General features: G+C 51.4%; 2 protein-coding genes across 2 annotated transcripts; both read left to right on the top strand.

Annotated features, from left to right (window-relative positions):
• Positions 1-313: 313 nt before the first annotated feature.
• Positions 314-4,011, top strand: TLCD2 (TLC domain containing 2; the record flags this gene model as incomplete). The annotated part of the gene is made up of 4 exons (XM_082493252.1): positions 314-503; positions 978-1,060; positions 1,924-2,006; positions 3,634-4,011. Exons 1-4 carry the CDS (start codon positions 316-318, stop codon positions 4,009-4,011), a joined length of 732 nt encoding a protein of 243 aa, XP_082349378.1. The 5' UTR covers positions 314-315.
• Positions 4,012-7,517: 3,506 nt separating this feature from the next.
• On the top strand, positions 7,518-27,557 carry PRPF8 (pre-mRNA processing factor 8; the record flags this gene model as incomplete). The annotated part of the gene is made up of 42 exons (XM_082492918.1): positions 7,518-7,617; positions 7,696-7,864; positions 8,558-8,722; positions 8,821-9,039; positions 9,621-9,833; positions 10,113-10,238; positions 10,316-10,421; positions 10,954-11,144; positions 11,330-11,449; positions 11,528-11,717; positions 11,900-12,019; positions 12,368-12,502; positions 12,613-12,742; positions 13,137-13,333; positions 13,427-13,633; positions 13,723-13,886; positions 14,256-14,382; positions 14,502-14,694; positions 15,047-15,234; positions 15,447-15,685; positions 16,221-16,367; positions 16,611-16,821; positions 17,173-17,289; positions 17,376-17,623; positions 17,711-17,890; positions 18,381-18,516; positions 19,094-19,263; positions 19,584-19,713; positions 19,892-20,038; positions 20,275-20,435; positions 21,098-21,289; positions 21,901-22,138; positions 22,392-22,520; positions 23,106-23,219; positions 23,358-23,531; positions 23,785-23,978; positions 24,336-24,575; positions 24,669-24,810; positions 25,164-25,304; positions 25,552-25,691; positions 25,836-26,038; positions 27,245-27,557. 42 exons carry the CDS (start codon positions 7,518-7,520, stop codon positions 27,397-27,399), a joined length of 7,008 nt encoding a protein of 2,335 aa, XP_082349044.1. The 3' UTR covers positions 27,400-27,557.
• Between the last annotated feature and the right edge of the window lie 82 nt (positions 27,558-27,639).

Here is a 27,639-nt window from a genome sequence, read left to right as displayed (position 1 = left end):
GTGGAGGGGGGATGCGGGAAACGCCAGCACCGGCAGCGGGGCGGCCCCCGCAGCCCACCCGACCCTTCCCCGCGGGGACGATTCTCGGTGGGGACTATGTTCGTTCCCCCTCCCCTCCGGGGCTGAGCATCCCGGCCGGGGCAGGGAGGTGCCGGCAGGGCGGGCGTGGGGCGAGGCGGTGCCGGTGCCCGGGGCGGTGCCGGTGCCTGGGGCGGTGCCGGTGCCCGGGGCGGTGGCAGGGCGGGTCCCGGAGCCGGGCGAGGCGGAGCCGTCGGGCGGCGCGGCCGGTGCCCATGGGAGTCCGAGGGCCGGTGGATGCCCATGGCTTTCAGCCCGGGGATTCTGTTGGTGGCCGGTTCCTTCGCAGCCTTCCGCTTGCTGAACCGGGGGCTGGAGCGGTTGGTGCCGCCGCCCCCCTCGGCCCGGCGCAACCGCTGGAAGTGGCGCAACATCTGGACGTCGCTGGCGCACAGCGTGCTCAGCGGCGGCGGGGCGCTGGCCGGGTGAGCGGCCCGGGCACCGCGGAGCCCCGGAGGACACCTGGGGCTTGGGGGGCGGAAGCGGAATGCCGGGGGGACCGGAGGCATTAGAGGGGAATGGGACCCCCGACGGGAACCTGTGGCCAGGGGGGCACCGAGGGAGATTGAGCCCACCGCGGGGTGGGGGGAGGCGGAATGGAGGTGTTTGGGGACCCTGTGGAACATTGGGGAGGTTGTGGACCTGGAAACTGGGGGGCACTGAGTGATGGAGGAGGGATCGAGGGGTACAGGGGGACCGAGGGACAGGGGGGCACCAAGGCACCAAAGGAATAGGGAGACTCCAGGGGGGAAACAGGAGGACAGGGATGGCCATGGGGGGACCACAGGGACAGGAGGGCTCCGGGGAAGGTTAGCAGCATCAGGTGGGCACCAAGGACACTGGAAAGGAATTGGGGAACCGGAGGCACTGCCCGGCACTCACAGCCCCTCTCCCTGCAGGTTCTGCCTCCATCCCGGGTTGTCCGAGGACCTGGTGGGCACACACCCGCCTGGGGCGCACAGCCTGGTCGCCGTGTCCGTAGGTGAGGTGGGGGAGTGGGCTTCCCCCTGTTCTGCCCCACTGGGGGTCCCCAGGCACTCATCGGTGCCTGACACCAGCCTCTCGAGCCATGTCGTGGGCAGCGATGTCTCAGGCACCCCAGACAATTGCCCTATTCTTGGCAAAGGACAGTGGCTCCTTTCTGTCCCACGGCACCCGCAGCCAGGAGGTACTGGGCACCAGGCTGCCTGCCTGGCATCCAAAAAGTGCCCATGGTATGGGGTTGATGCAGATCCCCTCCCACAAAGCCTTAAGCTAAGCCTGCCAGTGTGGAGGCCAGGAGCTTTGAGCCCTCTGGCTGTGTGAAGCCTTTCCTCCCCCCTCCCTTTGTCACCTTCTTGCAGATCTGTCACCAGCCCTGTGGTCAGTGCTAACAGGCTTCCCGGCATGGCTATGGCTCAGCATGGAGGTTTGAGTATCTAAAATGCTGACGTGGGGTTGGTTTGGTGTCAGCAAATCCTGCAGCTGTTAAGGGCTCCAGGCTGAAAGGACTTGGGGTGGGATCTGATCCGGGGATGGTAACATGGGTGAGAGTCTGCACACTGCCTTTGCTCTCACCCTTCTCCAGGAACAAATCCAAGTGACCAGTTAGTTAGTGCCTCTCCCTCAGAGCACATGTTACAGAGCGATCACAGGAGGGACTCAAAACACACCAATTTCCTTCTCCTGTTTTGTGTGATCCTGCTCAGTGCGTGACTCACCACCACCCAGAGCTTGGGCTGAGCTGTGCCCATCACTTCCCCAGAGGGGCTGCCCAGCCCAGTCAGGTGCCTTCTGCGGTGGGGGATGGTTCCTTGGCACAGTCCTTCCTGGCCCCATCTTCGCTCACAGCCTCTTTGTTCCCAGGTTATTTCCTTGAAGACTTTGTGGACATGTTATGCAATCAGAAACTTCACCAGTCCTGGGAGCTGCTCTTCCATCACTCTGTGGTGAGTCCACTGGCTGCTCTCTGAGGGACAGACCCTCACACTTGTGCCACCAGGGAGGCTGGGGCTTGGGGACCCGAGCAGGGCTACTGCTGTTGCTAGTGTGGGTGTTTGCTGCCTGTTATGAAATCAGATTTTTCAGCCTGGGGAGAGGAGCGTGGCAGCCCAGACAGCAGGGCTCAGAGCTCCTCTTGGTCCTGTGGTCCTCATGTACCCTTTGAGGCTCTGCAAAAAGGCACCCAAAGATGGGGTAGGAAAAAAAAAACAAGTATGGACAGAGTAGGGGAACAGAGAGCTGGGCTGGGGGGGGCTGATCCATAACAGTGGCGTGGATAGGCAGTGACCCAGCTGTTCCAGTCAGCACAGACCAGCAGCTCAGCTTCTGTCGGCTCTCAGCCACTTGAGCATCTGCCAGGAAGAGCTGCACATCGCCTCCTTCCACCTCCCGCTCCCCCTGGTGCTTTCTTCTCAATCAAGTCAGAGCCGTAGCCATGGGGCTGGAGTGGCTGGAGCAGTCTTGGTGCAGGAGCCCCACATCAGTGCCCTCTGCCTGCCTTGCTGCTGGCTGCACCTGGTGTGAGTTCCTCTGGAGCGCTTTGGATGCTGCAGGGCAGAGGGGTGGCACAGCCCAGAGCTGAGAAGCAGAGATGCTGCAGGGTACAGGGGAGGCACAGGGGTCTGCTGGGCCTGGGAATGGGGGACAGGGACAGTGCTGGGACCTACCTGGGATGAGGCGGGGAGGCGACGGTCAGACCTGCTGTCTCGCAGAGCCCAGTGAGCCTTGCGGCTCTGCCGGCTGCTGCTCATGAGTCAAAAGGTCATCTCCACAATAGAGCTAATTCAGGCCAAGACAGTGATTTAACAAGCAGGGAGCAGATAATCTCATTAAAGAGCCAATACAGAGAACAGCATTAATGGTATAAACTGAAGAAAGGAGCAAGTGTACTAAAGCGCAGGCAGGCAGAGCCTGTCCTCCTGCCTGGCAGGGAGGGTGCGGGGCAGGAATCGCACCCGCTCTGCCCCCAGCAGCCCTGTCCTCTGCTGCAGCATCCAGCAGTCCCAGGGTGCTTCATGCCAGGCTTGGGGCATCCCACGGGGCTCTCTGATGCACCAAAGCCGCTTAATCCCTGCAGTGTGCCTGTGCTGGGGAGAATCCCTGAGCCAGCAGCAACCATAGCCCTGGGCTACGTCTCCCTTCCTGCCCCATTCAGCCATTCACTGTGTGCGGAAAAACCTGCTGGGCCACAACCAACTGCATTCCCCAGGCCACAAAAGCAGGGTTAGGTCTGGCTGCTCTGTCTCCTCTGCCAACCTGGTGTTTATAGAAGTGTTTCCCTCTCCTCCCACTGGGAAAAAAAAAACAAAACAAAACCAAACAAAACAACAAAACAAACCACCCAGGTTTCATGCAACAGGTTGGGAGGCTTTATCTCATGCCCGAGACTGCAGTGGTGGCTGGAGGCTGCAGTGCTGTAGAGATATGTGTGGTGTGATGACCAGCGGTTTGGCACTGGTGTGATAACTATTTCCATCTCTGCTTCACACTGCACCCAAGCATGGAGGGCTCCAGCTTGCAGCAGCTGAGATCAACCAGAACCCAGGCTCAGCCTCTCTTCTTTCTCCTTCCCAGGTGATTGTCTGCTTTGGTATTGCAGTGCTGCTCCATCAGTACGTTGGGTTTGCCCTCGTGGCTTTACTGGTGGAGATTAACTCCATCTTCCTCCACCTGCGGCAGATCCTGCTCATGGCCAACTTGGTGCACACCACCTGCTACCGCCTCAACAGCATCATCAACCTGGGCACCTACGTGGTGTTTCGCATCGCCACGCTGGCCTGGATGACCCGCTGGCTCTTTCTCAATCGGGAGAACGTGCCCCCAGCAACGTATGCTGTGGGCACGGTGGGCATGGCAATCATGACGCCCATGAACATCATCCTCTTCTACCGCCTGATACGTAGTGACTTCTTCAAGTCCAGCCGAGACGTGCAGCAGGAAAAGGAGCAATAGCCCCCTTCCCCGCAGCTTCTGGGGGATGAGCAGCCCCGAGCCTGTGAAGGAGCAAAGCGCAGTGGAGAATGAATGTGGCTGTTTCAGTAACTTGTGTGGAGGATCCAAAGCATCTGGGCTTTTCTTGTGGCTGCAGATCCTGGGCCCTTCACAGCAGAGAAGGTGCTCACGGACCAGGCACTGGGGCTCTGCTTCCCCCACACCTTTGGATGACGTGGTTGGACGACCAGGAGCTGCTCAGCTCCCTGAGGCACTGCTGAGATGACAAGGGAGTAGAAGAACACTGTTTCCCCACTGCTGTTCTGGACATCCAAACACCACAGTGTGTTTCTAACCCCTTTGGTGCTGCAGCTCACAGCATCCCATCAGTCAGGGGACACTGTGCTCAGCTCTGCATTCTCAGTGACACTTCCCATGGGAGCACAACCAGGCAAGAGAGGCTCCATGGCTTTGCCCTAGAGGCCAGGGCCAGTAAAAGCCAAATCCTGCACTCATGAGTCCTCCCCGAGGAGATTGTCCCAGGTGGGTGATGGAGGGAGAGGCTGAGACCTGTCTGGGTGGGATGCTGCCTGCTGTGGGGTACAGGCTGGGGGCAGAGCACGGGCCAGCGGGTGCTGCAGGGATGGGTGGCCAATTTCTCCTGACAACTGGAGCTTTTTCCATGTTGTTTTGTTCCCAGATATGTTAAGGGTCCATAAATGAGTGTGGGAGAACATGAGTTCCTGGCCAGGATGATGCTATGTGATGGTCACTTCCCACAGATGTGGAGTTTTAAGGCATAGGCTTCTATTAGGATTTAGGTATCTATTACGAATGGAAAGTTCTGCTGCAGAGCCCAGTGTAGCGCTCTTACCCAGCAGCAAGAGCTCTTACTAACACGAGCTTTTAATAAATGGCTGCAAATGCAATGGCTTGAGGAGAAAGGGGCTTAGAAGGAAAAAGGGACTCAGATCCCAGCCTGCTCCAGGGGTCTCACTGCTTAGCACAGTGCTTCTTATACTATGTCTCCCCGCAGCGGAGTAAAAATACACTGTACGCTGGCACAGTCTACCTCTCTTGGGGTTTTTCCCCCCCCTCTCCTTTCTACAGAGGAAGATGAAGGTTTCTCCTGTCCCTGCTGATGCTCTCCAGCACTCCTGTGCAAGGGGAAGGCTGCGCTTTCCTTGGGGCTGGGAACTGGGAGGCTAAATGGCAGCAGGACAAGTGCCAGCTCCCGCGGTGGCTCTGCCTTTAGCCCTGATGCACCAAGCTGCTTGTGACTTGTGGGGTTAAGGAAGTGCTGGCTGTGAAACAGGGCAGGCTGCAGGCAGAGCACCCAGCATGTGGCTTCGCTGCTCTCACTCCCGATGCTGGAAGCCAACTTGCAGCAAAGCTAGGATCCTTGTGGTTTGCTCTGCCTGTCCTTGGTGGCTTCCTAGGACAAGGAATCAGAATTTTAAATATTTTTTTTACTCCACATTTCCTGTTCCCCACTGATTCCCACACACTGAACTGTTCCCCAGCAGCCCAGCACTGTGTAGAAAAGCAAGATCATCCCACTCAGGGTTATGCGTACTGGTTTTGAGAAATCCACTGGATTTGTTGTGCTTTGTGTGTCAAATAACCTTTAACTCAAAATCTCTCCTTTGGTTTGAAAAGCTGGGGGATGGGCTGAAACACCATGCTGCTCGGAGTGGGCAGCACTTGTTTCGAGGAGGAAAATAAGGGAGCAGACACATTTCTGCCTGGGCAGGGAAAGACGAGCGATGCGTGTGGGCAGGGGGAGGCTGGAGATGACTCGTGGCCAAAGCTGCTTACGTTTCTATTTGTGGAGAGCACAGGGAAGCTTGCAGGTGCTGGAGATACCTACTCCGTGTTTGGGTTTGTCACCTCAGGCAGTGTTTAGCTGCCCATGTGCCTCTCACAGCTCCTAGCTGGAGCAGAGCTGGCAGCCAGGGCTTCCTCTTTGGTTTGACCCATTTACACCCAGTTTTTCAGGAGCTGCTCCGCCGATCCCTGCCCTTAGCACAGCCTCTGTGCCTGCTCAGCAACGCTGACTCTGTCCTCCGGCCTCTGCCCACACCAGGGACGTTTCTCAAGGCCTGGATTGTGTTACTGCATTCTTGCCATCACGTGGATGTTGTGTACCCCGGGCACGCGGGGTTGTGGGCCCAGGAATCCTGTTTCGGGAGCCTCTAATCAGACATGATTTTCCCACAGTGCTCCGGTGGGATAAGCGGCGGCTTTGCAGGTCACTGCGGCCGGATGCGGGGGTACCCTCTGTGTCCCTCCTGATGGAAAATGCCACAGCCTTGGCTTGAAGGGCTTTGGGAAGGGACCTGCCCCTCTAATCCCTCCATACAGGGGTTCACAGGGATAGAGGGAGCATCTCCATCAGGGAATCACTTGCTGGGGAGCCATGCCCCAGCCTGCCACCCGCTCGCACCCCTTTCAGCCCCATCCCACATCCCAGGAGACGAGATCCCCTCCAGCACAGGCCCCTCACCTCATGGGGACACCCCAGGGAACCCCTGCCCTGCCGAAGCCCTAAAGTGAGCAACGGTCTGACTGCAGGATGGCCCATGGCGATGGGTTGAGCCCACTTGTCTGCCTGCAGCGAGCTGGACCTCGTGGTTTCACAGGGCCCCGGGCAAGCGCAGAGGGCCGGGGGCATCTGTGCTCCCGGAGGGGGTGTGTGTGAAGGGGACACCAAGGAGGGGTGGCTCCTTGCAGAGGCATCAAGGAGTGTAGTAAGGCCACAAAGGCAGCGCTGGGGAATGGAAGCGTCGCTCCCCGGGGTCTCTGGGGTGCAGTCCTCCTGTCCTGCCTCGGGCTGTGGGGTGGGCCCAGGCTCGGGGGTGGGGGGGGCGGCACGGGGGTGGCCCAAGCAGGAACTGCACCCACGGAAGGGGCTCCACAGACCGTGCCCCACACCGCCCCGCAGAGGGTCCCCCCACCCCACAAGGCCCCCACGGGGGGGGTGGGGAGCCCCACACGGGCCCCGCCTCGCCCCGGAGCACCGCTTGCCCCACAGCGCCCCCGACACGGAGCGTGGGGTGATCTGCGCCAGGCGTTGTCCAATCAGAGTCGGCGCCGAGCTGTCACCGTTACCTCTCTCCACCAATCGAAAGCAGCGAGGGGCGGGACCGGAGAAGGCCGGGCATCCCACCGGAAGTATACTCCAGGCACAACTTCCTTTCCTCTTCTGTCTTTGCTTCCGCCTCGTGCCCCTCCTCCGCGTTCTGATGGGCTGCGCCTGCTGTCTCCCAAGCTGCTCGAAAGCTGATTGGACAGCCCTCCTGCCTGCGCGCCCCGCCCACATCCGGGTCTCTGAGGCGCGGTGGCGACGGTGCTGGGCCGCCATTGTGGTGGGGAAGTGCGGGGCGTTGCGGCAGCCGGTGAGGGCGGACGGGGGGCGATGGGGACCCGGGGGCGGGCGGGGAGTGCCGATGGGGATGGCGGGGGAGAGGTTGGGGGTGGCCCCGTCCCCTCCCTGAGCCCCTCTCTACTCCTGCAGGTGCGTCGCCATGGCCGCCGTCTTCCCGTACCGCGGCGGTTGCGCCCCGGTGCCCAGCCCGCTGGCGCCGCTCCCCGACTACATGTCTGAGGAGAAGCTGCAGGAGAAAGGTGGGTAGGGTCGACTCTTGCACCCCCGTCCTCCCGAGCGGGACCGGGCCTGACCGCCCCACCTCTCTCTCCCTGCAGCTCGCAAGTGGCAGCAGCTGCAGGCCAAGCGCTATGCGGAGAAGAGGAAATTCGGCTTCGTGGACGCGCAGAAGGAGGACATGCCCCCCGAGCACGTCCGGAAGATCATCCGCGACCACGGTGACATGACCAATAGGAAGTTCCGTCACGACAAGCGCGTCTACCTGGGGTAAGGGACCCCCCCCCGCTGAATGACACAGGGGGAGTCGCGCTGAGTCGTTCTTTGCTGCCCTGTCAAAGCTCCTCGTTGATCGTTGGAGGGAGAGCCTGTTTTCCAAAGGGCTTTCGGTGACAGTTGTGCATAGAAAGCAGCATAGTAGCTCGAGGAGAATGGGATAACCAGTTGCACTAGCGTGGCAACGCACAAGAGAATAAGCGAAAGAAGTTGTTGCTTTCAACTTTTGAGAAAAGCTTTACTCTGGATAACACATTACCTTAGAAGAATTTGGGGGAGAGTATGAAGTAGCCAGTGTACGTTTTTTGCAAGATTAAAAAGCGTCGTGAGGGCTTGTTTGCTGTTTGGGTTCAGAGGGCTGTCTCATACAGATCATGATCTGTTGCACTAACTTACCGTTAGCCATAAAAACTCCAGAAATGCATTTAAAATTTTTATTTTTATATGTAACATTCTTACTGTGTGACAGTCTCTCAGAAGCTAAATCAGTAGAAAACTTTTTTGTAGTCCAATGCATGAAGCACAAGGATAGAATAGGAAGTTTGTGGATTTGTGAGTGGAGGCCTTTATGAACAGGTTAGACGAGCAGTTTTCAGGAGTGAAAGGTGTAGAGGTAATTGCGGCAGATGGATGGCTATTCTCTTGAGATCCCTTCCAACCCTGATTTTCCTTGATTTCTGATTGTAGTGCTCTGAAATACATGCCTCATGCTGTTCTGAAGCTCTTGGAGAACATGCCTATGCCCTGGGAGCAAATCAGAGATGTTCCAGTCTTGTACCATATCACAGGTGCCATCTCTTTTGTGAATGAGATTCCCTGGGTCATAGAGCCGGTGTACATTGCTCAGTGGGGGTAAGTGCCTTCTTCCTTCACCCTGGTGGGAACTTGTGAGCAAACACTTGTGCATCCGTGATAAAAGCAATGTTTAACGGTCTCTGGGTTTCTGCCAGGTCGATGTGGATTATGATGAGGCGAGAGAAGAGGGACAGGCGTCACTTCAAGAGGATGAGATTCCCCCCGTTTGATGATGAAGAACCCCCTCTGGATTATGCTGATAACATCCTGGATGTGGAGCCCCTGGAAGCAATTCAGCTTGAGCTGGATCCAGAGGAGGATGCCCCTGTGCTGGACTGGTTCTATGACCACCAGCCACTGAAAGACAACAGGAAGTATGTGCCACAATTCACTGCAGGGGGAAACATGCTTTACATAAATTACCTATACATAGCAGTATATAGCCTTTGGTTGTGTTATGCTGGGCTACGTGTGACGTTGGTGGGGAAACAAAAACCTTGCCTGAAGGATGGGAGGGAGAACCTGATTGTTGTAAGGCCTCTTGCCTTCAGCATCCAGCAAGGGCAAACAAGGCCTCTCTGTCCAGAAGGGCTGCTGCTCAATTGACTACTAAAACTCTGATGTTTCTTACCATGCCATAAAGATGACAACTTGGATTGTCTAGTTGGTATTTGAATTGATATTTGTTAAGAGTGCACAGATGTTGTATATCAGTTTGGATATGGAGGAGAGGAACTGAAGCAGTTGGTATATTCTGGGCAGATGTAGTCCATAGTGGTCTTTAGCAGTCCTGCAGCCTTTCTTTTTGTCTAGATGGGCCCGCATGTTAGCTCTCCTTAATATTTTCAGCAAATGATGGGCAGTGAAAGGTGTTTTGTTATTTCTGGTCCTTTGGTAAAGGACCAGACCCAGTTGTCTTCTGGCTGTGTAGTGAGCGTGCTTTGTTCTTTTGCAGGTATGTAAACGGTTCAACGTACCAGCGTTGGCAGTTCACTCTCCCGATGATGTCCACGCTGTACCGTCTGGCAAATCAGCTACTCACTGACCTTGTAGATGACAACTATTTCTATTTGTTTGACCTGAAAGCATTCTTTACTTCCAAGGCGCTGAACATGGCTATTCCTGGAGGTCCCAAGTTTGAACCTCTTGTTAGAGACATCAATCTTCAGTAAGTGTTGGGTTTATGAAGAAAGATAAGTGGTTATCTGGGAAAAGAGCTGGGAAGGTTTATGTGTTATCAGGTGTCTTGCCTTGGGTGAGCTATTTGTGGGTGTTTGCTCTCTATAGCATTAAATTTGTGACGTGCTTGCTGCTTTGGACACTGAATGGTTGTTAGTATGAAGAGAAGGCTAAAGGAAAAGCATTGATGTCATATCTTCAGTCAAAAATGTTTGCTTTTCTGTCCCCCTGAATGCTCGTATAACATTTTCTTTTTGTCTTATTTGAGGGATGAAGACTGGAATGAATTTAATGACATCAACAAAATTATCATCAGGCAGCCAATTAGGACAGAGTACAAAATTGCTTTTCCATACCTGTACAATAACCTGCCACACCATGTCCACCTGACCTGGTAAGTGCAGCAGCATCAAGAGCAGGGTGAGGAGGGGAAAGCTGTTGGGATGCTCTAATACATATTGTGTATTGCAGGTATCATACTCCAAACGTCGTTTTCATTAAAACAGAAGATCCGGATCTCCCAGCTTTTTACTTCGATCCACTGATCAATCCCATTTCACACAGACATTCTGTCAAGGTGAGTCACTGTCCAAGAGAGCCTGTGATAAACCCTACGTGTGGAGGTGATTGGGCTTTAGTGCCTTGTTTGTAACCTTGCTTCTGATAGTGGCGCACACACATAGATATTTCAGGAGAAAGCAATAGCTCTATCACAAAAAAAACCCACAGTTGTCATTTGTAGTCTTTTTCTACTTCTGGAGTTGCACAAAGCTATGTCCTTTGGTCTCTGTAGGGTAAAGCCCAATGCATAATTCACTGTTAGTTTAGAGTCTTGTGGTAGATTATTTATCTTTTTGGTTGCTCTTGGCATATTCATGGAGCTGACGTCTCCCTTGAGTTACATCCGTGACACCTAGTTTAGGGTCTAGCAGCCAAAGTTAGTTCTCATGCCCACTGGAGCCTTGTAGAGTGTGCTTTTTGCTTCTCTGACACTCAGCACTGTCACACTTCTACCATGAGAGCAGAGAAATGGTTTTTACTTGGTTAACTCTGAAAACTGAGGTGAAGCAACCAGGAAACAGATGTTGTGTGGTGTTTCTGCGTTTCAGAGTCAGGAACCGTTGCCTGATGATGATGAAGAGTTTGAGTTGCCAGAGTTTGTGGAACCTTTCTTGAAGGATACCCCACTCTACACAGATAATACAGCCAATGGCATTGCCCTGCTGTGGGCCCCGCGGCCCTTCAACTTGAGGTCTGGGAGGACTCGGAGAGCTCTTGATATCCCACTGGTCAAGAACTGGTGAGTTCTTTCCTGAGGGAAGGGGTGTTGTAGTGATTGTGACATTATTGTCTTGTTGCAATGAAAATGAAATAAAGACATCCTGTGGTGGCTGGTTTGTAGAGATTTTAGGAGAGTTTCCGGAGATTTGCTGTTCTCTAAGGTACGTGAGTTACCTGAGAAATTGAAATATGGTTTATCCCTAGGTATCGTGAGCACTGCCCAGCAGGGCAGCCAGTGAAAGTGCGAGTCTCCTATCAGAAGCTACTGAAATACTATGTTCTGAATGCGCTCAAGCACAGACCCCCCAAGGCCCAGAAGAAGAGGTAAGTGGGCATCTGTTTGGTGGGGAACTGCTGATCTGTGTAGGGGATTCAGTTGATTATATTCTCTGCTCTCTCCAGGTACCTGTTCCGCTCTTTCAAGGCTACGAAGTTTTTCCAGTCGACGAAGCTGGACTGGGTGGAAGTAGGCCTCCAGGTGTGTCGCCAGGGCTACAATATGCTGAACTTGCTGATCCACAGAAAGAACCTGAACTACCTTCACTTGGATTACAACTTCAACCTAAAGCCCGTGAAGACTCTCACCACTAAGGTACCTGTCCATATGCTATTTTACTCACGAATAGAGTTTAGCTGAAGATTGTTAAGTACCTAGTGTGGTAAGACAGGCCACAGTGCCTCAGCTGTTCAGTTGTTGTACAGACTGACCAAGTTGGAGCTGTTTCACTCTTATGTAAGATTGTTACATAAAGCCTGGATTTTTGTCTCTTCCAGGAAAGGAAAAAATCTCGTTTCGGTAATGCTTTCCATCTGTGCCGAGAGGTTCTGCGGCTGACTAAGTTGGTGGTGGACAGTCACGTCCAATACAGGCTTGGAAATGTGGATGCGTTTCAGGTAGGCTAGGGTTTTGATTTTTGTTGTTGTTGTTGTTGTTTGTTGTTTTTTTTTAAGTGAGGAGCGGAAGTTGAGAGGAGGAGTGGAATATCTGGGTGGGCTTATGTAGGATGCACAAAATGACAATGTTGCAGTGTTATGGAGAAGATGGGGAACAATGAAAGCATGCAGCGTTGCATGAAATTCTGCTTTTACACTGGTTTATAAGAATTGATCATTGTATGAGTTAGTGTTAGGACCTTTGTATAGCCTAATACACTGTGCTCCTGGCTGTAAAATAAACCTGGCTTCTTGAGGCAACATATGTAGTGTTTATCGTTTTGTCTGACTGTGCTCCCTGTGTTTCAGTTGGCAGATGGCTTGCAGTACATCTTTGCCCATGTGGGTCAGCTGACAGGAATGTACCGATACAAGTACAAACTGATGAGGCAGATTCGTATGTGCAAGGACCTGAAACATTTAATCTACTACCGGTTTAACACAGTAAGTTCTACCTCTCCACGTGATGGTGACTTGACATAAACTGAGCAACAGGGGAGGGATTCTAGAATGTCAGTAAGTGACCTGCTCTTACTATGTCTCTCTTCTTCCAGGGGCCTGTGGGCAAAGGTCCTGGCTGTGGCTTCTGGGCTCCAGGCTGGAGAGTATGGCTGTTCTTCATGAGAGGCATCACGCCGCTGCTGGAACGCTGGCTGGGGAATCTGCTGGCCAGGCAGTTTGAAGGTCAGCACACTGTGTAAATCTTGGAGATGGGAGGAGTATGTGGTAAAGATTAATACTGTTTACTTACCAGCTTGAATTCCAGTTTTCTGTTCTAAGTGGTGGTCTGTATCCATGCTCCATACCAATCCCAAGAGCTACTGACTGTTTTAGAGCTCTTACGCGAGACCAGTGCCCCCAGAGTAGATTCCAAATGGAAATGGGATTCCCTGCTCCATAGCACTATGGGGTCCATAGCCTCCTAATCATCTAGTCCAGACTCATCAGTCATGTTGTGGAAGTGTAATTTCTTCAGACACCCTCCGCACTCACATGTGTCTGCACACCCACATATTAGGAAGAAAGAGGAGTGCCGCCCAATAATGTCAGAACTGCTGAAGTGCTCTGCTTTTTTCAGGCCGTCACTCAAAGGGTGTAGCAAAGACTGTCACGAAGCAGCGTGTGGAGTCTCACTTTGACCTGGAGCTGAGGGCAGCCGTTATGCATGACATTCTGGACATGATGCCAGAAGGAATCAAACAGAACAAAGCCAGAACCATCCTGCAGCATCTGAGTGAGGCCTGGCGGTGCTGGAAGGCCAATATCCCCTGGAAGGTAAGTCTCTCACTTGGCCTTTCGGTTCAATTTTAACATCTCTCAGGTAGAACTGCTCACTCCTGCTTCCCTCACGTTACTGTTCCTCCCCAGGTGCCAGGGCTGCCAACTCCTATTGAGAACATGATCCTGAGGTACGTGAAGGCAAAAGCTGACTGGTGGACAAATACAGCTCACTACAACAGGGAGCGGATCCGTCGGGGTGCCACTGTGGACAAAACTGTCTGCAAGAAGAATCTGGGCCGGCTGACCAGACTCTATTTAAAAGCTGAGCAGGAACGGCAGCATAATTACTTGAAGGTACTTCTGTCCTGCCTGAGGTTGCCCAGATTTGTGCTATTTTCATAGAGAAGCTTTCTCTGACTAATGCTGGGGTTGTGTTTCTGCAGGATGGGCCTTACATCACTGCGGAAGAGGCTGTTGCTGTGTACACAACCACAGTGCACTGGCTGGAAAGCAGGAGGTTCTCACCCATTCCGTTCCCGCCGCTGTCCTACAAGCATGACACCAAGTTGCTCATATTAGCCCTGGAGAGGCTGAAGGAAGCTTACAGGTAAGCAGTGGGAAGTGACTGTATTCTGCCAAGGGGCAGATGTCTGCACTGGGAAAGGCGTTTGAAGCTGTTTTGTTATCCGTTATTCCTGGAATTGAGTGTGCTTTAAAACTTACCCTGATGGACTGGTAAAGGCTATAGGTTGTGGTACTGCCGAGGCCACCTGGGGGTTCTTCATGGACTCTGCCACTTGGGGCAAAAACAATACCATGCTTGTAAGGGTCATTGGGCATCTTGGGGACGTGGATTGTGAAGAGTTACGGGTCTTGTCTTGACCTGCTTGTTTGAACAGTGTCTTTCATCAGTTCAATACAGCGGCCATTGGTTTGTTGGTGCTTGGGTGCGTGAGCTGTTCTTTCTTGCTTTCAGTGTGAAATCTCGCCTGAATCAGTCACAGAGAGAGGAGTTGGGTTTGATTGAACAGGCTTATGATAATCCTCATGAAGCTCTGTCCAGAATCAAACGACACCTTCTAACTCAGAGAGCTTTCAAGGAGGTAAGTGTCCTGGTGAAGGCCAGACAATACTAAAAGTTACACTGCATTCAAGAACTAAATGGCACTGAAACCTTGTTCTCTGTCAACTATAAGCCTCAGTTTTGCCTCTTCTTTTTCAGGTGGGTATTGAGTTCATGGATCTCTACAGCCACTTAGTTCCTGTTTATGATGTTGAGCCCTTGGAGAAAATCACAGATGCTTATCTGGATCAGTACTTGTGGTATGAGGCTGATAAGCGACGACTTTTCCCTCCATGGATCAAACCTGCTGACACCGAACCTCCTCCACTGTTGGTGTACAAGTGGTGCCAAGGTTAGTGGGATCTTGTATTACGTGCAAAAATGAGTTTTCTTATTGGGAGCTTGCTTCCTGCAAGTCCCCTTGGGAGCTGAGTTTTCATATTTGTAACTTGCAGTCAATAGTTGTTACAGGCTGTATTTTGTAGGTTAATATATATACGTATATACTGGAGGAGGAGAACTTCCATAGCATTTGTGATTGGTTACATATTTCTATTCCAATTTCTGGATAGACTGGAAGCACCAGAGGCTGAAAAATCAGACATTACAGGAAATATGCCGATTTCGTGTGCCCAGAAGGGTGCTTCTGCACTCTGAGAAATGCATTGTGTCAGGTAACATGACAAGCTGGTTTGTCTCCTCAGGCATTAATAATCTGCAAGATGTTTGGGAAACAAGTGAAGGTGAATGCAATGTGATGCTGGAATCTCGATTTGAGAAGATGTATGAGAAGATTGACTTGACATTGCTCAACAGGCTGTTGCGTCTTATTGTTGATCACAACATCGCTGACTACATGACAGCCAAGAACAACGTGGTGATCAACTACAAGGTGATGATTGCTGTCAGGAAAGGGTGTGTGTGGATGTAAGATTGAGAGGGTTTGCGCCCATGGAGGAGGATGGGACAGGAGACTTGCGGAGAAAGAAATAATGAGGGAGTAAGAAAACCCGTCTGGGTCTTGCTAAAGAATAACTGCTTAGGTAAAACGCCTCTGGTGTATTGTGGCAGTCAGGTTCTCACAATTTCCCTTAATTTCCTCAGGACATGAATCACACAAACTCCTATGGCATTATTCGTGGGCTGCAGTTTGCTTCCTTCATTGTCCAGTATTATGGGCTTGTGATGGACCTGCTGGTGCTGGGTCTGCACCGTGCCAGCGAAATGGCTGGGCCTCCCCAGATGCCAAATGACTTCCTCAGCTTCCAAGACATTGCCACTGAAGTGGCCCATCCCATTCGCCTCTTCTGCAGATACATCGACCGTATTCACATCTTCTTCAGGTGAGAGCTTTGGGGCCCTGCTTCCCTCAGCTGAACTTTTGTTCTGGCATCTTGCAGCAGATGTTGAGAAAGTGGGAATTAGTATGCTCCTACTCGAGGTTTTTGTTCCCTTTGCTAAGAAAGATCAGGAATATTTGAATTGACAGAATTCCCAGAATGACTGGGTGTCCACATGCCTCCTCTTGCTTTCTCAGTTTGCTTTTCTACAGCTTCACTGGACCAGTTAGAAGAGCAACAATGTCAAAAGTTAAATTGTTACAGATTTTCCACTGGTAAAATAAGCCTTTTCTGGCTTCCCAGCAAGTGGACATGAAATTTTATGTCTGTTCATGGAAAGATAACCCAAACAGTCATGGGTTGCTCTATGCTAATGAAACTGAAGCCTCCTTCAGTGGGAGTGTAAAGAAATTGGATAGTTACCTTCAAACATGCTATGGCGAACAGCTATCCATAAGCAAGTCCTTATATGTTTGGGCAGACTGGTGTTCTGAGAAGTTGGTCGTGTAACTCCAGATCCTGTTCTGTGCATTTCCAGGTTTACAGCAGATGAGGCAAGAGACTTGATTCAGCGGTACCTGACAGAGCATCCAGATCCCAACAATGAGAACATTGTAGGCTACAACAACAAGAAGTGCTGGCCCCGGGATGCTCGGATGCGCCTCATGAAACATGATGTGAACCTGTAAGTGCTGCAGCCTGGGAAAAATGAGCAGTGGGAGAGTGGGAAAATTACTTGTAATAAATAACGGTGGGAGATTGATAGACAGGTGCTCAGTAAGAAGGGGTGAGGGGTCTGTTCTGTAATTCTTGACAGTGAGTGATGGGTGTGAGAGACTACAGTGCTAGGAAAGCACTGAGAACTTGCCCAGTTTCTGTTTTGCTTCAGTAACAGACAGCCTGTCACTGTGCACATCTTGTTTTTCAGTGGTCGTGCTGTATTCTGGGATATCAAGAACCGCTTGCCTCGATCAGTCACCACAGTGCAGTGGGAGAATAGCTTCGTGTCGGTTTACAGCAAGGATAACCCCAATTTGCTGTTTAACATGTGTGGTTTTGAGTGCCGCATCTTGCCCAAGTGCCGCACCAGCTATGAGGAGTTCACCCACAAGGATGGTGTCTGGAACTTGCAGAATGAGGTAGGGAGAGGGTTTAACAGGGTGGGAGAGCAATCCCTGCTTGGCCCGTACCTGGCATCAAAGCAGGGTTTATACCTGCTGGCAGGGAGATGCCTAACAGCATGAATTTACCAGCTGTGCAACTGGGACCACTAGCAGGTAGAGTTAAAACGAGCTGGATATGAACTTTCCTTCCTGAGAGGGATGGGAAATTCTTGGCTGGGGATGAGTAGGGACCTGAAACTGTAGAGGGTGCTGTTTGGCCTCGTCTCTCCCCGTGTTTCATAAATGCCAGATGGCAAGAGCTGATCTTACTGTCTGTGTTGGAGAGAGGGCTCCCGGGAGGGAACTGATGTCCCTGTGCTTTTGTAGGTCACCAAGGAGCGCACAGCTCAGTGCTTCCTGCGTGTGGATGATGAGTCTATGCAGAGATTTCACAACAGAGTGAGGCAGATCCTCATGGCATCTGGCTCCACAACATTCACTAAGGTAAGGTGGGAGGAAGATGTGTGACAGAGCTTTCTGCAAATGCTTGGAAAATAGGCTGAGAACTGATCCTTTGCTTTCTTTTCTAGATTGTCAATAAATGGAATACAGCTCTGATTGGCTTGATGACATATTTCCGGGAAGCTGTTGTAAATACTCAAGAGTTGCTTGATTTGCTGGTGAAGTGTGAAAATAAAATCCAGACTCGAATCAAAATTGGTCTGAATTCCAAAATGCCCAGCCGTTTTCCACCAGTGGTGTTTTACACCCCTAAAGAGCTTGGAGGGCTGGGCATGCTTTCCATGGGCCACGTTCTCATCCCGCAGTCTGACCTGAGGTGAGTTGTGCCTTTACAGTAGGTTGTGGCAGTGTGACCTGTGAATTCGTATCGCTCCTATCTCACTCTTGCACCTCTTTGTTGCAGGTGGTCCAAGCAGACAGATGTTGGCATCACTCATTTCCGCTCAGGAATGAGTCACGAGGAGGACCAGCTCATCCCAAATTTGTATCGTTACATCCAACCATGGGAGAGTGAATTCATTGACTCTCAGAGAGTATGGGCAGAGTATGCCCTGAAGCGACAAGAGGCTATAGCCCAGAACAGGTGTGTTTCCATGTGCAATCGGAGCTCTCTGTGTCTTTGTGTGTGGGGACAGGCAGTGGGGGGAAGTATCGCATTGTCTCAGGGTTCTGGTGACCTTTCTGGGCCCATGATACATGCTACAGGCCACCTGCAAAGCTGCTGTCTTACCTCTGGAGGAGGTGCAGACTCTGCAAGCAGATACTACGCCCATGGCACAGTTTGAGGGAAATGGTATGCCAGGTGGTGCAGGAAAAGCTGACATCAGACCCATTTGCAGTTCGTTCTGCGCACTTACAAGGGCAGGCTTTTCCTTTTTGCTGTTTGATGTCAGTGTGTTCATAGTGATGGCTACAGAGACTTCACTGAGCCTCTGAGTGCTTGGCATTTTAGAACATCTCCTGCCAGAGTCCCGAGGCCGGTATTATTTCTGTGATCTCATCACCTGAAATAGTCATTAATGCATTGCTTTAAAATTGAGAGGTAACAAAGTGTGGGGATTTTTTTTCTTCAGGCGTCTGACTCTGGAGGATCTGGAGGATTCATGGGACAGGGGAATTCCTCGTATTAACACCCTTTTCCAGAAGGACCGACATACCCTAGCTTATGATAAAGGATGGAGAGTCAGGACTGACTTCAAACAGTATCAGGTATTGATTGGGAATTTCTCTGGCTGAGCATGAGGTTCAGACAGTGTCCTTTCACCTTGCATTATTGTAGGTGCACTTCTTTTGTTGTTGCAGGAAGAACTTGGAGCCGTGTGTTGGGACTAGTAAAGGCTGTTGAGAACCAAGTGCTCCAAAATCTGTAGCTAGCCACTTTGGAAGCATTTCAATAGATTGCAGCGTCTTTGGGAATACCACACTTAGCGCAACTGAGTATTAAGAAATCAGTTCTGGAGAAGGAAAAAAAGGTTCCAAAACAAACATTCCAAAATCTTAAGTTTTAATAACAGTGGAAAAATGTATTATTTAAAGCCTCTAATGGTGGCTCTGTAGAAGGCCAGTCCCTGAAAGATAAAAACATCATCTTAGATTCTACCCAATCTGAGTTGCGTAGTAGTACTGACTGAACTCATGGTGTAGATGCGCTGTGTCCTCCAGGACTGAGGGGATGAGGCTTTTTACTTGTTAGCTGACATCATCATCATTTTGGTTCCTACAAGTAGTACAGCCAGGTTAAATGATCTGAATACAAAGCTGCTCAGTAGTGTGCTATTGTCTCCAGGTCCTGAAACAGAACCCATTCTGGTGGACACATCAGCGCCATGATGGGAAACTCTGGAACCTGAACAACTACCGCACAGATATGATCCAGGCTCTTGGTGGAGTGGAAGGGATCCTGGAGCACACTCTCTTCAAGGGCACTTACTTCCCCACGTGGGAGGGTCTCTTCTGGTAAGAGAAACTTTGATGTGGCCTTGTCTTGCAAACTGGAGCTTAGTGGTGCACCAGGAGGAGTCCTCAGCTCAAGCTGTACTGATTCTGTTGAGCCTTTTCCATTTTTCAGTCATTGAGCACACTGCATAGATCACTTGTGAGGGCACCTGGGACTGGGCTGTAACTGAACTTCAGCATGCAAATCCATGGAAATTTATTTGCGTGAAAGAATCTTCCCCGCTCCCAGTGTGTGTGTTCCCTGCCTCTATTTTATGTGGCGCATGGCAGTCAGTGGAGATGAGGGATATCTTATAGAATTGGTTGTCTGCCCTTTCTAGGGAGAAGGCCAGTGGCTTTGAGGAGTCCATGAAGTGGAAGAAGCTGACGAATGCCCAGAGGTCGGGTTTGAACCAAATTCCAAACAGAAGATTCACCCTGTGGTGGTCTCCTACCATTAACAGAGCCAATGTAAGTATCTAGAGTTTGTACCTCTAGAAACTTCCACTAATTGAGAGCAGCTAATTGATCTAATTCTTTCAGAACATCTCTTAAAGATGAACTAAACCTCCTTAACAGTAGCTGTTCTGTTTTCTAAACTTCATCAGTTGTGCTGTTGTGTGTTCTCACAGCTCCTTTTCCTTTGCAGGTGTATGTTGGGTTTCAGGTGCAGCTGGATTTGACAGGCATCTTTATGCACGGCAAGATCCCCACGCTGAAGATTTCTCTCATTCAGATTTTCCGAGCTCACCTGTGGCAAAAGATCCATGAGAGCATTGTCATGGATTTGTGTCAGGTGAGCAGTATGTTGGCTCGGTTTGTTTCTGTGCATACTCCATATGTACCAATGGCCTCCTGCTAGCTGCAGAGCTTGTCCCAGGGATGGTAGCAGGGCTAGCCCTTTTTCAGCAATTTGACAGTGAAGGGGAGGGAACGGGATTTCCCTGGGTGCCTGTTTTAGCTCTGTGTTGATGGTAGATTCATTAGCTAGGTTGCTTGAACACGACTCATCTTTGACTGCCTTTTCCCCAGGTGTTTGATCAAGAGCTGGATGCTCTGGAGATTGAGACAGTGCAGAAAGAGACTATCCATCCCAGGAAGTCATACAAGATGAATTCCTCATGTGCAGATATCCTTCTCTTTGCTTCCTATAAGTGGAATGTGTCACGTCCATCATTGTTGGCAGATTCCAAGTGAGTGTTTCCCTTTTTCTTCTCCTTGATCTTGCTGCAGAGCAGAGCTACTGAGCCGGTCATCCTGAACCAAAGCCTGTTATCTCTTGGCCCCTAGGGTTGGTTTTCTTTGGGGACACAGGAGGACACAGTCGTGCCTGGCAAAGTGCAGGGCTCATTTGGGTAGATGGTTGCCGCACCTCCTAGCTCCTACCTTCTGTAAAACATGAAGACTATCTTTGCTGCTGTTCTCTCCTCCAGTTGATTTTTCCCCCTGAGCTCAGGATCTCTGAAGGGTTCTTCAGGAAACCCCACAAAGCTGTGCTGTCCTAGGGCCAGAATCTGGAGTGAACTGGACACTGTCTGCACCTGTGCTGTGTTCAGTTCAACTGAATCTTCACCAGACAATCCCTGGGGGAGATAACCCTCATGACTACACAGTAGAGGAGTAACTGCTGCTTTGTTTAAACCTGCAGCTGAACCCCATTGGCTGAGGGTTTCTCTTATCAGCTTCTGCGTTCAGCTGCTGTATGAAGAGAGTAGGATCCTTTGCAGGATGGTATGCAGATAGTAGCTGGCTTCAGTGTTCGTGTTTGATGGCATTTACTCTCTGTCAAAGACATGCAGCAACTGCAGGAGAATTTTGTGCGGTATTAAATTGTTCTGGCTTGCTTTCTCCTCAGAGATGTGATGGACAGCACCACCACTCAGAAGTACTGGATAGATATCCAGCTGCGCTGGGGAGATTATGATTCCCATGATATTGAGCGCTATGCAAGAGCCAAGTTCCTGGACTACACTACAGACAACATGAGTATCTATCCATCTCCTACTGGTGTGCTCATTGCCATTGATCTGGCCTATAACTTGCACAGGTGAGATCTGCACCTTCTGTATTTTAACTGTGATTGGTAGTTTGCGGCTGTGTCTTAGCACGTCTCCAAACTGGGTTGTATTCTAGGCAGGAAGGTGAGGGGAGAAGGCGGAAACCAGTGGTATGCAGTGGATGGGACAGGGCATCTGGGCAGTCCTTTCAGGTTGCCTGGTGTTGGCTCATTCAATAATAATGATTCAGTTCTCCCAGCTCACAAATCATTTGTTTTCTTAGGAGATTTCTGTCAGACTCTTCTTGGAGCTAAAGGACAGGCTTTGTTTAAAGGTCCCGTATGAAAGGGGACAACTATTGTTCACTGGAAAACTAGGGGGAAAGTCCCAGCAAGCAGGCCTCTGCTCCAGTGTGCTTGTTAGAGAAGATGCAGCTTTTCTGGGAGTGCAGCATGTGTGTGCTGTGGCTTCCCACTGAGGAGGTGTAGAGAAAAGCCACAGGTGAACAACTTCCAAGGAGATCACAAGAGAAACCATACAGTAGTGTTCAGCAGGCAGAAAAGTGCCTGGCTGCTACATGAGAAGACTTGTGTGTAGCTGTTTTCTCTTCATCTCAGAGCTGATGGCAACAACTAGGTCTTCTGTTTGTTTTCCTCTTCAGTGCTTATGGGAACTGGTTCCCTGGGAGCAAACCTCTGATCCAGCAGGCTATGGCCAAAATTATGAAAGCAAATCCTGCGCTGTATGTGTTGAGAGAACGAATCCGCAAGGGGTTGCAGCTGTACTCGTCTGAGCCCACAGAACCATACCTTTCCTCCCAGAACTATGGAGAGCTCTTCTCCAACCAAATCATCTGGTTTGTGGATGACACCAATGTGTACAGAGTGACCATTCACAAGGTGAGGCCAGAGGTGTATCTCGGGGGGAAAGGACAGGGACTGTACATGTCCTGTGCTTGAGGTGGTTGTGGAGGCATGTGTGATGGAAAACTAGGAGTCAACATGGAACCAATTTTTTGCAGTGTGCACAGAGCAGCTGTTACATTTCTGGTACAGTTCCTGCTCAAAGCACACAGCAAGTCAGCTGTTGTGTAAGTGTGTGGATAGGCTACATTAATCTCACTCTACTTTTCACTTTCACTTGTTTTCTCAGACTTTTGAAGGGAATTTGACCACAAAACCCATCAATGGAGCCATTTTCATCTTCAATCCCAGGACTGGACAGCTCTTCCTGAAGATCATCCATACGTCTGTGTGGGCAGGACAGAAGCGTCTAGGACAGGTAGGGCCTGGCTGCCTGCTGTGCTTTGGGCTGTGAGGTGGGGGTGGACTCTGACTGCTTGGGACACTCACTTGAGCAGAAGACATCATGAGGGTCTTCAGCTTCCTGCCCCTCAACAGGTTTAAAGCTCCAGTGTCCAGTGTGCAGCCTATGCTCAGGAGAGCACGAGCATGGGATGTAAAAGAGTGCAGGCATTGATGTTGCAAGGTTTTTGAGGCTCTGGGATGTAAAGAGCTTACATCTTCAAGCAGGGCTTGAGAAACAGTGCTGTGCTCACTGTTAGAGCAAATCACGTTGCACTTGGCCGTACACCCAGTGCAGTGAGAAGACTCAGGTGGCAAAGCCAGGGAGGCGGTGTAGCCAGCTATTTTTTCTGAGCCAGTCAGGAGTAACTGAACTCCAGGAATGGGAACTGCCCTCTGTGATCAGTGAGAAGGAAATGCCGGGCCCTGTCACTGATCTGGAACAAGCCATAAATTCCAGTCGTATTTTTAGAATTTGGTTTAAGTCTCTCTAATTCCCAAAAGCGTGGAGACGCTGCTGTTAGCAGAGAGAGATTTCTCTAACCCTGCTGCCTTTCTGTAGCTGGCCAAGTGGAAGACTGCTGAAGAAGTGGCTGCCTTGATTCGATCACTTCCTGTGGAGGAGCAGCCTAAGCAGATCATAGTGACACGGAAGGGCATGTTGGACCCACTTGAGGTAACAATGCAGATACTGCTCTGGGTGGCCATTGTAAAATCTTTGGGAGATTGCAGAGCAGTCCCGTGTTCCTGTGAGGGACTTTATCTGGACTGATGTTCTGCAGTAGTTGTGAGCTAATTTCTTCATAAACTCCAGGTGCACTTGCTGGATTTCCCCAATATTGTGATCAAAGGCTCAGAGTTGCAGCTGCCCTTCCAGGCCTGTCTGAAAGTGGAAAAGTTTGGTGATCTCATCCTGAAGGCTACTGAACCCCAGATGGTTCTCTTCAATCTCTACGATGACTGGCTGAAAACCATCTCTTCTTACACGGTAAGCACAGCATGCCCAGTCTGCATTTTACTTTGCCGTTGATAAATGAAGCAGGAGCCAAGGCTTCAGAAACCCCTCCCAGTTGGTTGCTTGGGAGCACTTGGCTCTGGGTGTGCCTGAATTTTCCTTCAGATTGATTCCACTGGCACTTCCCGTGCAGTGTCAGCATTCCCAAGCAGAGGAGTGCTGTGCTAGGGTCTTGTGTATTTGGGTTCCTTATTTCTGACTAACTGCATCTTTTTTCTTCTCCAAGGCTTTCTCTCGTCTGATTCTGATTCTCCGGGCACTACATGTCAATAACGATCGAGCCAAAGTTATTCTGAAACCAGATAAGACAACCATAACAGAGCCTCACCACATCTGGCCAACCCTGACAGACGAGGAGTGGATCAAGGTGGAGGTGCAGCTGAAGGATCTCATCCTTGCTGACTATGGCAAGAAGAACAAGTAAGCCACTGTCCAGCTTCAATAATCCTGTCAATAATCCTTCCTGCTCTGAAGACTGTGTGGCCAGAGTGCTCCTTGTGGAGAGTAGAAGGCTTTCAAGGGCCTTTGGCAATGAACTGTCAGCTTTGTAGGGAGACTGCTTATTATTATTAATTGCTTTCTAGTAAGGCAGATAAAAATGTCTGCACCAAGCCTTTTCTGATCTGTGCATCATGTGATTTGGTCCCTCCTCTTGTCTAAAAAGTTGTGGTTTTGTTTTTCATAGCAGCCTGAGTGGATGTTCTGAGCTTGTGCCTTGGTGAGAAGGGTGCAGAATGTGTTTTGAAATGCCTGACTTGGGTGGATTTTCTCTTTCAGTGTGAACGTTGCATCCCTGACGCAGTCAGAGATCCGAGACATTATCCTGGGCATGGAGATCTCTGCCCCCTCTCAGCAGAGACAGCAGATTGCAGAAATTGAGAAGCAAACCAAGGAGCAGTCGCAGCTGACAGCCACGCAGACCCGTACTGTTAACAAACACGGGGATGAAATCATCACCTCTACAACCAGCAACTACGAGACCCAGACTTTCTCCTCCAAGACTGAGTGGCGAGTCAGGTAGGGCAGCAGGCAGGGAAGTTGTGCAAGGAGAAGGTCGGAGTGTTCAGGAAAGGAACTGTGCACCCTCTAATTGTTGTCTCTTCTTCACAGAGCAATTTCTGCTGCCAACCTCCACCTGCGAACAAACCACATTTACGTTTCGTCAGACGATATAAAGGAAACGGGCTATACCTACATTCTTCCTAAGAACGTTTTGAAGAAATTCATCTGCATCTCCGATCTGCGGGCCCAAGTGAGTGTGCAACAAGTCTGTTACAGTTGTAGCCCTCGCTCCTGGGGCGCACACCAGTCCTGGGCAGTCAGGACCTAGCGACAAAGGGCTGGGAACTTGCTGCTGCCTGTGTGAAGCCCTCTGTGCTCGAGACAGACACTGGCAGTGCAAGTTCTAGCCAGGTCCTGAGGGCTCCTTGTGGTCCAGACTTGGTGGGAAGCTCAGCATTGAACAAAATTATGATGTTCTCTTCTCGTGAGAACCTGCTGGCCAAGAGATACTCTCCTTATGAACTAAGAGCAGGGCCCACCTGCTCCCACATAGTTACAGGGTGGTCTCTTCTGTGCTTCTGAGGCTGGTGTCTTTGTTCCTAGATTGCAGGTTACCTGTATGGGGTGAGCCCTCCTGATAACCCCCAAGTGAAGGAGATCCGGTGCATTGTGATGGTGCCCCAGTGGGGAACACACCAGACTGTGCATCTCCCGGGGCAGCTGCCACAGCATGAGTATCTCAAGGTGAGTTGAGCGTCTGCTCCCAGTGTGGGTGGAAGATCACCGTCTCCAGTAACGGGGACCTAAGGCAGTGGGGCAGCTTCCCTTGGTCTGGTGTAGATGTGGGACTTCAGGGCTCGGCCTGAAGCCAGCCTGATGTGGGATCGGGTGAAAAGGCACCCTTTGGTCCCAGTGAGCTTTTTGCCATGCTTGAAGCAGTCTTATTTTAAACATCTTTTCATTTCTCTCTAAAACACTCTTTTTCTGTCAGGAAATGGAACCTCTGGGGTGGATTCATACCCAACCAAATGAGTCCCCTCAGCTCTCGCCGCAGGATGTCACCACCCACGCCAAGGTCATGGCTGACAACCCCTCCTGGGATGGGGAGAAGACTATCATCATCACCTGCAGGTGAGAGGCCGGGAGGCTTCTGTGCGCCCCCTCTGCTGAGGGAGCCTGAGGTCTCAAACAAAAAAATTGGCAGAAGGGGAGGGTTTGCTCATCTCTGGTTTCCCCCCAGTCGGTCTGATTCACCCCATCTCTCCTTCCTTTCAGTTTCACACCGGGCTCCTGCACGCTGACAGCCTACAAACTGACCCCCAGCGGCTACGAGTGGGGCAGGCAGAACACAGACAAAGGGAACAACCCCAAGGGCTACCTGCCATCCCATTACGAGAGAGTGCAGATGCTGCTGTCGGATCGCTTCCTCGGCTTCTTCATGGTCCCAGCACAAGGGTCCTGGAACTACAACTTCATGGGTGAGCTGCCCCGGGAAAGGGAGAGGAGGGGAGGCAAGGTGGATAGCTTGGGGAGGAGAATGAAATGGCTCCTCAGGAACACGTTCCTTACCTGTTCCGAAGCTTGACCTTCCTCAGAGTGGCTGGCAGGGATACCAGCGTTGTGGTCTGACCTTTCCTTGGTACCACCACTGGGATGTCAGTTCTCAATGATGATTTGGTGGCAAGAGAGCAAAGTCTGATAGAAGGGAGAAATAGACATCTTGTCTTTCTGGGTTGTAGTGTCTGGTCTGTTGCTGCTGAATAATTAATCCCTGTCAGGCAGAAGAGATGATAATGGAAAATGCAAGAGAAAAGCTGTGCCCAGTAGGGATGAACCACAGACAGTTGCAGATGGGTTCAGGAAATGAGGAGAGTGGCAGACAAAATGCTTGACTAGCAGACCATGGGGGCATTGCTCTGTAAATCTCCAGTGGGGGGAACCCAAAGGGTGGTGATTTTCACAGAATGGTTCAAGTTGGAAGGGACCTTAAGGCCACCCACTGCCATGGCAGGGACACCTCCCACCAGCCCAGGTTGCTCCAAGCCCTGTCCAACCTGGCCTTGAACATCTCCAGGGATGGGGCAGCTACAGCTTCTCTGGGCAACCTGGGCCAGTGCCTCACTACCCTCACAGTGAAAAATTTCTTCCTAATATCTCATCTAAATCTCCCCTCTTCCACTTTAAAACTGTTCCCTCTCATCCTATGGCTGCCCTCCCTGATCAAGAGTCCCTCCCCAGCTCTCCTGTAGCCCCTTTAGAGTCTCCCCAGAGCCTTCTCTTCTCAGGGCTAAACACCCCCAACTCTCTCAGCCTGTCCTCCCAGCAGAGGTGCTCCAACCCTCTGATCATCTCTGTGGCCTCTTCTGGACCGGCTCCAACAGGTCCATGTCCTTCTGCCGTTGGAGGCCTCTGAGCTGGAGGCAGCACTGCAGGGGGATCTCCCCAGAGCAGAGGGGCAGAATCCACTCCCTCACCCTGCTGGCCGCGCTGCTGGGCGTACAGCTCAGGATGCCAGTGGCTTTCTGGGCTGTGAGTACACATTTCTGGCTCATGTTGCGCTGTGGATTTAGAACTCTCTCTTCTGCTTAAAAATTACCTCGTGAGGGTAGAGGGCTTCATTAGGCTCCTGATCAATGGTGGAGGCAGGAGGGGCTTTCAGGTGGGTGATGGACTCTCTCTTCCAGGTGTTCGCCACGACCCCAACATGAAGTATGAGCTGCAGCTCGCCAACCCCAAGGAGTTCTACCACGAGGTCCATCGCCCTTCTCACTTCCTCAACTTCGCCCTGCTGCAGGAGGGGGAGGTCTACTCTGCCGACCGGGAGGACCTCTACGCCTAGTCCTGCCCGCGCCCCCCACTCTTAGTACTGTTGATATTCAACAGCGTGTGCGTGTTCCCCGCTGCTCCTCACCCCGGCTCGCATCCCCCGTGTCCCCTGTGCCGTGTTTCGGGTTGTTGTACCTTATCCAGTTGCTCAATAAATCTTTTTTTTTTTTTTACCAACGGGAGCGCTGCCCGTGAGATCCCGCCTCGGCGGGGGCGGCCCCGGACGGGGCGGGACGGGGCCGGGACCGGGCGG

This window comes from Vanellus vanellus, assembly GCF_965231255.1.
Source record: "Vanellus vanellus genome assembly, chromosome: 19".
Lineage (NCBI taxonomy): Eukaryota > Metazoa > Chordata > Aves > Charadriiformes > Charadriidae > Vanellus > Vanellus vanellus.
Note: the sequence above shows the minus strand (reverse complement) of the source record. Positions and strands in the feature narration are given on the sequence as shown.